This window comes from Nicotiana tomentosiformis, chromosome 5 (genome assembly GCF_000390325.3).
Source record: "Nicotiana tomentosiformis chromosome 5, ASM39032v3, whole genome shotgun sequence".
Lineage (NCBI taxonomy): Eukaryota > Viridiplantae > Streptophyta > Magnoliopsida > Solanales > Solanaceae > Nicotiana > Nicotiana tomentosiformis.
In genome coordinates, this window is record NC_090816.1 from 49,555,995 (window position 1) to 49,565,029 (window position 9,035).

Sequence of the window (9,035 nt, forward strand, 5' to 3'; positions counted from 1 at the left end):
CATAACTCGAGACTATATATCAAATCAAGACGGAAATCAAGCACCCAATGGCCCTTTTGACACCTCGAGAAACTCTTCTCGTCACATTCAAACCATCTGAACACATCCCGCAGTTGCATCATACTAATCATTCAATCATTTCAATGCTCATTGAACCACAAATTCCACTCATAGGGACACTACCGGATGCATAAGTCCAAACGCATAAGTTCTCACAACCGAAACTACCGAGCTTAAGTTGTGGTCTAAACCTGGCCTCAAGTCCTCCAGACTGGCCCATCACCAAAACACAAAAAATACATCTCGTACCTCGTTCATACAATCACAAGCTGTCGATGCACAGCTGATACCGAGCGTTCACATACGCATACGAGTGAGTGGAATGAATTCAAAAAGGTACTCTTCAAGTCGAATTAGTGTCGCACGATAAGAAAGAAAGATGGGAAGTTTATCCTAAAATGCCCTATAGCCTCTCGAAGATAAGTATGGACGTCATCATACTAATCTGTAAGACTCTACTAGACACTTTCTCATGACTTGTAGAACCTATGAACCTAGGGCTATAATACCAACTTGTCACGACCCAAAATCCAACTAGCCGTGATGGCACCTAACCTCACTCGCTAGGTAAGCCAAATACCAACAATCTGATTTTTAAATATATTCAACTAACTCTAATACACTCCTCAAGGACTGGTAGTACAAATCATGAGCTTCTAAGATTAGAATTTACAAAGCTGGTGTGAAATAAAAATATGTCATCTGTCTGAAATATACATGAACAGATTAAAAATTCAAAAGCTACCATGAACAAGAAGCAGCAATGACTAGAACGCATGTACATCTTCAGATCCAGCTCTCGTCGTACGCAGCTACATCAGCATTAGAAATCTGCACGCAAGGTGCATAAGTGTACTATGAGTACAACTGACTACATGTACTCAATAAGTAACAAGCCTAACCTTAGGTTGAAAGTAGTGACGAGCTCGGACAAGGGTCAGAATCCAACTCCAATAACTAATAACATCTCATAACAATACAACTTAAAGCAGCACAAGTAATAACTCAATAATAAAATACTCAGCTCGTATAAAATACCGGAAAAATAAACATTTTCTTTTCAATATAATAGTAAAACTCAAATCCTTTGCCGAAAGTCACCGAAAATATGAGTAAATCTGAAACCTATGATTTTTCTCAAAAACTTTACCGACAGATAAGAAATCTCATTATCATATGGCATGAGGAAAAATACTTTTCTATGCCTACATATCAAGTATGCATGTCTAATGCAATGCAGCACAATGATGAACTCATGTACTCACACTCTCAGAGTACTCAATCTCACAGTACTGTATATGGCCAATCCATCCCAAGGAAGATCCATCCCATATATATACATAATAACTGACATTCAGTCACTCGGTACTGTATAGGGCCAATCTAGCCCAAGGAACTCCATCCCAAATATAATAAAATCATTTGGGCAACTCCATGCCTAGGGAAGATACATCCCTCAATATAAAATCAACTGCGCTCACTGTGAGGGGTGCAGAATCCGACAAAAATTATAAAATCTGAACCCCCATTCAACCATGACTCCAACCATACCAAAATTACTCAAATCCGACCACACCTCGGCCTTCAAATCCTCAATTAAGATCTATGAAACTTTCTACTATTTTCAACCCAAAACACTAATTTGTTGATAAAAATAATAATAGATTCGTGTAATTTAACCAAAAACGAGTTAGAATCACTTACCCCAATCCATATGGTGAAAATCATTTTAATCTAGAAATATCCAAATTAAATTTCGGGCATACGCCCAAGTGCAAAATCACCATCCGGATCTAACGGAATCATCAAAACTCCGATACGATGTCGAATACTAAAAAGTCAAATTTGGTCAACCCTTTCAACTTAAGACTTCCAACATAGAATTCATTCTTTCGAACATGTTCCGAAACACCTGAAAAGAAAACCGACGATTCATACACGTCATAATACATCATATGAAGCTATTCAAGACTTCAAATAGTTGAAAGGGGCGTAAATGCCCAAAACGACCGGTCGGATCGTTACAGCTTGACTTTTAAATTATAAAATTTATTTAAGAAATAACTTTTAATTAAAAATTACTTTTTAGATTAGTTGATGCACAAATATAAGTTTTAAGAGCTATTTTATTAGGAAAGTTTTTAGATTGAAAAAAAAATCAAATAGACCATGGTGGTCTCCGCTTAGTTTTGGCAAATAAAATGGGCAAAACTTTGAACCCGTGAATAACACGTCACTTTGAACACCCTGAACCACTAGACTGTCTCACTCAACTATATTAAGGGTGTTCAAATTATAATATACATATAATCACATAAAATAGTATTAACTTATACACATAGTATATTTTTCGGTGAAGGGTGTGCGCTTGATATGTATATATCGAAGATAAGTTTTGTACTCAATTATTTTCAGTCTCTTTAGTCGGGTGGTGCCGGCCGATTTTTCATGCCGGTCTCACGTGTGTACTTGGTGTATAACCCTCAGCAGTATCTTCCAATAGAACCCCAAATCGATAAGGCCAAGACTTACCAATAAGGTAACTTCGCCCTGTATTGTTTGGATCAAATCCAGTGATAATTTTCCACTCGCGTCCTTCCAGAGTTGGGTAAGTGATCTTCAAAGGCATATCCCCTATCGGGTGATTCTTCGTGGACAATGCCATCTTAACTCATTTTTTTAGTCTTCATCATTTACTCTCCTTTATTTTATTAGGCGCGAGTTTTCTTCATCTAGTCGTATTGCATCAATATGGATCCAATAATTCATCAGGTGTACATTCAGAAATGAATAAAATTGCTTCTTACCCTTATTTTTATGTAAAGAATCTAGTAGGTTGGGTAGCTTTTGCTATTTATTTATTTTTTTCATTTATATATATAGAGATAGTTAGTAGATCCATTTATAAATTTAAAGGCAAGCATTTGTGGGATAATAGACACAATACCCCTTCAGGTTGAAAGATAACCATTTCACATCCACAAACCACCTAAACCATTTCAAATGAAAGACAAGCATTTGTGGGATAATAGATAACTCTAACGCGGATTTCATAGCTCTCGTATCAATTTGGTCAAACTATATCATAACAAGGGCAAGTCAATGAAGCTCCTAAAACTTTCAACATCCAAAGCTCTTCAAAGCAGTTTTTACCTTCTAATAATGTCATTGCATGTGTAGTAGGGCAGTTCGGATTGGATATAAATATTATTTTGGATTGAATTTTTTATTTTCGAATTAAAGAAATGACAATCCAAATTCATTCCAAATAATCTCGGATTGGATCAAATTTTTTAAGTTCGATTTACATATTTCGGATTTTCGGTTTTGAGCCTATAAGTTGAGATGTTTCTTCTTACAAAAATAAAAATTCAAATGAAGTATTCATGTTAAATTGCCTAAAAAGTTCTTCATCCTCACCACAATCATCTAAATAAAGTATTCAAATAATAAAATCATTCTCATGGAATACAACTGAGACATTAATAAGGCCGATAAAAATTAGCAATAGTAAAACCATATCCAAATAGAAATTATTCTGACTGTAACTTGACAATTATATATAAGATAATGTCTAATGGGTAGGGTATTTGACTTATAACTATTGGCATATAGATAATTGACTAATGTCTAATGGGTGGCACTAAATATAAAGTATATATATTTTGAATTTTCAAATATCCAAAAATCCAAAATACCAAATCCAACATCCAGTTCGAAATACAAAAATTTTAAAAATTAAATCCGAAATTCAATCCATAATCCAAAAATCCAAAAAGCTTGGATTTCAATTAGAATTTCAGGTTTGCCCAACCTATGCCCACCCCTAACGTGTAGTCTACTCATCATAAGAGTTGTTACGCTACTTGTTTTTTAATGAAGTTGGTGTCTAGGTCAGCTTGCGCCAAGCTCGACCAGTCCACCGAGTATCTGCTATCTTCCATCGATGGAGATACCGAGTAACTTTAGCTACCAAGGCTTAGACAGATGAGAAGAAATCATCAAATATTCTTTGTCTCCATTGGGATTTGAACCTCAGACCTCATGATTCTCCTCCCAATCATTGACCAACAGGCCACACCCCTTGGTGCGAGAAAAAAGACCAACAAAAGTCTACATAGCCAGATATTTGCTCAGAAGATGAACCTCAAAGCTGAACCACGCTATTGGAATGAAACTACAAAGTACATCATAAGACTCTCCCAAAGTTACAACCTTGTTGAGAGTATCAATTAGCAAGCACTCGCTAAGTTTTCTTGACTACCAACCAGTCGAATCATTCCAGTGGAGCCAAATCATTATGAATAGCTTTAATCATCCCAAAGCGGAGCAGAAGACAACACCATTCATGATCTTAAGCTGGAGGCCAAATCATTATGAATAGCTTTAATCATCCCAAAGCGGAGCAGAAGACAACACCATTCATGATCTTAAGCTGGAGGAGAAGCTCATATCACGGTCAGACAACCATCACTAAATTAATATTCTCCAAACATCATCACTACCAAAATGCATCATCATAACACTGAAAGTAAAGAACCAATATTGAGTGTCAAGAGATTATAGAACTCTTCTCTAGTACAGCTAGAAGCTTAATGTCTTGCAGCAAACACAGATATTTTATCACTTCCAACACCTGAATAAGAGGCTAAATGCTAACAATAAGATAAGCACTAGTCTGGCAAGCAGGGTACTATCAATGGAAATAAAGCTTTGCCACTGTACAATTATAACTCTCATTAAAGAAATTCAATCAACCTAAGCAGGTCAGTAGATTTTACTAGGTACCAATGGATGTCATTCCTACCTATGTTGCTCGGACTCGGGTGCGGGCAGCCGATACGGGCACGGATCCGAGTGTCGGATTCGGCAAAATCTAAATTTTAAGATTCAAGGGTGCGGATTCAGGTATGCATACGGGTGCGGGGATTCGGCTAAAAAAATTTAAAATTATAAAAAATAGAGTTATAAAGAGAAAAAGAAAGTCATTCAAGGCCTTCCATCAACTCTCCATCTATATCGCTGCTACTGTCTGCCAGAAGTCCGAACTCACAACACGACCCCTTGAATTCTTGGTTTTTCTGAAACACAAAGCAGCACATATGAGACAAAAGTTCTACAATATTGAAGGTATGTCATTTCCCATGTCTTAAATCTGTTTTATTTTTAATTTGAGAAATAAAAATCTCAATTTCCCCCCAAATTTGTCGATGGAGTCAGGTCAAAGTATCCTAAGTTAGTTGACCAAATCCGGGACGTATCCCGCTCCCACACCCATCCCGTGTCGAGATGGGTGCGGCACCAAAAAAGAAGAGTCCGCGCAACTTAGATTCCTACTGATGGAACCAGTGATCTACTACGGTTTGCTACTTTCTTTTTATTGACTATACTTAAAGTTTGCTACTGAGCATATTAATGAAAGAAACAATGGCAAGAACAACCTGCTTTCACATGTAGCAGTAACTTTCAACAGATAAATATCACTATTGCACAATTCAATCTAAGCCACTTCACTGGAGTGGAAAAAGACAAAATGGGCATATTATTGTGAAACAATTTTAAGCGCCGATTTCTCAGCTTCAAAAGCTTTTGGTGTACACAAACTCTTGTATAGAATCCCAGTCACATCGTAATATGAGACAGACATTACAGCAGTGTCAATTGCCCGAACAAATTTTATGAAACTGAAGATCTCAGACGCAGTAACCGGTGAATGTAAATCCTCTTCCTACTATCTCACCAGCACAATACCATGCAAAGCACTCCAAGCCAAACAAAACAGCAATACCGGCATCTTCAACCTTCAAATCCTTTCTATTCTGCCACATGTGCTTCACAGAATCAAGTTCCTTCTGGAATGACTCATAACGTCCAGGGATGCTGACAGGAGTAAAAGAAGAAATTCAGTAATGATCATGAATAAATGTCACCAGTGGGCTACTAGTGATTTTTTCCCCATTTAAAGATGTACACTACTGTATCACACTAGTGCTGCAAATTCTGGGCACAAGAACCATGAGAACTCTAAAAGTGTGTCCTCTGTCAACAAGAATATTCTTAGTATACTCTCCGACAAGGACATGTTCAATAATCCATCAAGGAATCAACCATGTCCAATAGAAGAATATTGTAGTCCACATCTCACCCAGGTGGTGGTCAAGGAATTAAGCAAAATGTAACAATAAATAGTATTTTCAGGGTTTTATATTTACTGGTATAATGAAACCAGTGAATTAGGAATTTCACTACATGTGAAACACTTCAAGGAGAACAGGGTTGTCAGCCAGGGAGACAGACACAAAAATCCAATAATTTTAAAACTAGAGGGATACATTAAGAATGTGAGGTGTAATTATATTTATGCGTGTGTGTGTGTGTATTTATAAAGTTGTTTATCATAAATACTACCAATAATAACTACCAGAAAAATTGAGGAAGTCCTATGCAGCTGGTAAGCTCTGAGACGCTTTAGGCCCCAACTCGCAAGGGTTTTTAGTTCTAAAATTTACACTAGTGCCCCAATACACCTAATTTTTCCAAAAATAGGATATGCCTGTCAATGATAATTTAAAATAAATAAATGTATTTTCCAAAGACATGGCATAGGTATGTCCAAAGTGAGTCCGGTGTGTTTCTGTGTCCGACCCGAATACACCACCATAGATTTAGTGACAAATAATGAACTAGACAAAATAACGTATTTACATGTTAGAGGATATAAGGGAGAGAAATAACATGCTTTGCTCTTTTCAACAAAAGAGGAATTATAATGTCTATCACTTAATTAGTTCGATTCATACATCAAAAATAATTGTTGATGCAGTAATAATGCACAAAAATTTAATACTGTGACATCCTAAAAATATAAATCGCTATAAGATCAAACTCCCTGGCCCCTGCCTTACATCCTGGCAGTGGAAGGTCCAATTCTCATCCAAATCACCATTCTCTTTCCCAAATCTGGGGGTCTAGAAAGTATTTCAGGTAGCGATGTTCATGTGCAAATTAAAACAAGAAGTCCAAATTAAGTATACGTAATCACGAAAAACACTAACATCAATATAATAAGCTAATATAGAGAAGAGAGTATAACCTGGCAAGACGAGTATGGAACAACTGCTTTGACAATTCATTGCACTTCTCAATGGTGGGTGGCTCAACAATATACTGTTTGTTCTGCTCCAGCAACTGTTTGTAGTAGGTAGTACCATGCTTGGTGAGGAACTGTGAAGCTTGGCATGCCTTAGATTGTAGTTGCTGAATCTTGGATGCCATCAATTCCCTAAAGGTGCTAATTAAACCAGAAATACACTCCTCACTAATTCTTGCCTATTTGGAGACGATATAAGACAAAATGGACCCAAAAAAAGACAAAATGGACAACCACCTCTTTCACACGCTTAACCAAAACAACTACAGTAAGGGGGGAACTTCATCAAAACATGATACAATCACTATCCTAAAAACCAAGAACATATTCTGGCTAATGGATGAACAACTAGAAAATTCGGAACAAATTCTCGAATTGTCCATGTCATCAGGGGTTGGAGGGGGACGGACATTCTTGAACTTCATCAAAACATGATACAATCACTATCCTGAAAACCAAGAACATATTCTGGCTAATGGATGAACAAATAGAAAATTCGGAACAAATTCTCGAATTGTCGATGTCATCTTTCCACATCATTCCAATTTTATGATATGTGAGCAAAGGTACACTTTAAAAAAAACATTTCAAAGAATTTTCTTTTTTTTCCCTCCCATTGTCTATACAACCAGGGGTGGAGCTAGGGGGCGCTTGCACCAGGAAATTACACTGTATATACAAGGTCAAGATATCCTTTACGCATATACAGTAAATGTTGAATCTCATTGACTTCTTCGCGAGTTTATTTCTTTATATTTTGAATCTCATTCCTGGCTCCGACATTGCACACAACTAGAACAAATCAGAAAACAAGGGACACATATCAAAAATGGGGCCAGTCCAGCATTCAACATTTCCAATGAGCTACGTTAACATTTTCTTTATTCAAATACACATCTATATATTAATCAATTTTCTTGATAGACCATTAAGAAATCTGCAAAGAATTGTAAAACAATAGCTACTGTCTACCTGAGTAGTTCCTATTCCATTTCATATATCCAATTTTTCCATATTGAAACCTACTTCAGAATTCACATATCAGAATCAGAATCATCAGTCAATAGAAGTCAAAACCCTTATCATCTGTTTCCTATATCCTGGGTGCATAGTGGTGTACGATCTTCACAGATAATTAAAAAACGAGATCTGAGAGAAACTGATAGGAAAAGTGTGGAAATAACAAAAAGAAAAAAGAATTTGAAGACATTAGACTGTAAATGGAGGTCCAAGATTACCTTTTACCTCTGCAAATGAAAGACGATGGGCGAGACTTTGCTGGCTGCGCCTCTTGGTTTTGAGGAGATCTTTAAGAAAAACGAAAATAAGTAGTTACTCCTCCTGTTCTAGTTGTTCAATTTTGATTTGGCACTCCTTTAACAATAAATAAATAAAATATATATTTTATAATTTTTCTATAATAATAATAATATTTTTAAAAATCCTGAGAAATAATTTGAAAATAAGTAGTTAATGATAAGGGTAAAACATGAAAAAAAGATTATTTTTCTCTTCATTTAGTAGATGTTTGGACATAAAAATTATAAAATTCTAAAAAAACAAAGTAAAAAAACATTATGAAGTGAAAATAGTATTAAAAAATTAGAATTGTGTTTGGACATGAATATATTTTTTGGTTGTTTTTGAAGTTTTGTGAGTGATCTGAGTGAAAATTTTGAAAAACAACCTTTTGAAATTTTTTAAATTTTTGAAAAATTTTAAAATTCATCTTCAAGTGAAAATTGAAAATTTTATGGCCAAACACTGATTCCGAAAAAAAGTAAAAATTTTCGAAAAAAAGTGAAAAAATTCTTATGTTCAAACG

General features: G+C 35.8%; 1 protein-coding gene across 6 annotated transcripts; it reads right to left on the bottom strand.

The window, feature by feature from the left end:
* Positions 1-5,488: 5,488 nt before the first annotated feature.
* Positions 5,489-8,580, bottom strand: LOC104101860 (uncharacterized). 6 transcript variants are annotated; one of them, XM_009609385.4, is made up of 3 exons: positions 8,449-8,580; positions 7,154-7,351; positions 5,489-5,940 (listed from the first exon to the last, which is right to left on the bottom strand). In XM_009609385.4, the coding sequence occupies exons 2-3, from the start codon at positions 7,333-7,335 to the stop codon at positions 5,754-5,756; spliced, it is 369 nt and encodes a 122-aa protein (XP_009607680.1). In that variant the 5' UTR covers positions 7,336-7,351; positions 8,449-8,580; the 3' UTR covers positions 5,489-5,753. The 6 variants fall into 6 exon arrangements, with proteins under 6 accessions (XP_009607680.1, XP_009607682.1, XP_009607683.1 ...); XM_009609387.4 differs by having other exon boundaries at positions 7,154-7,342; positions 8,449-8,576; XM_009609388.4 differs by having other exon boundaries at positions 8,456-8,575.
* Between the last annotated feature and the right edge of the window lie 455 nt (positions 8,581-9,035).

Coding starts and splice junctions, on each gene's coding strand:
- LOC104101860 (XM_009609385.4), bottom strand. CDS start 7,335: ATGGCATCCAAGATTCAGCAACTACAATCTAAGGCATGCCAAGCTTCA. Junction 5,941..7,153: donor TTCCATACTCGTCTTGCCAG/GTTATACTCTCT, acceptor TACTCCTGTCAG/CATCCCTGGACGTTATGAGT.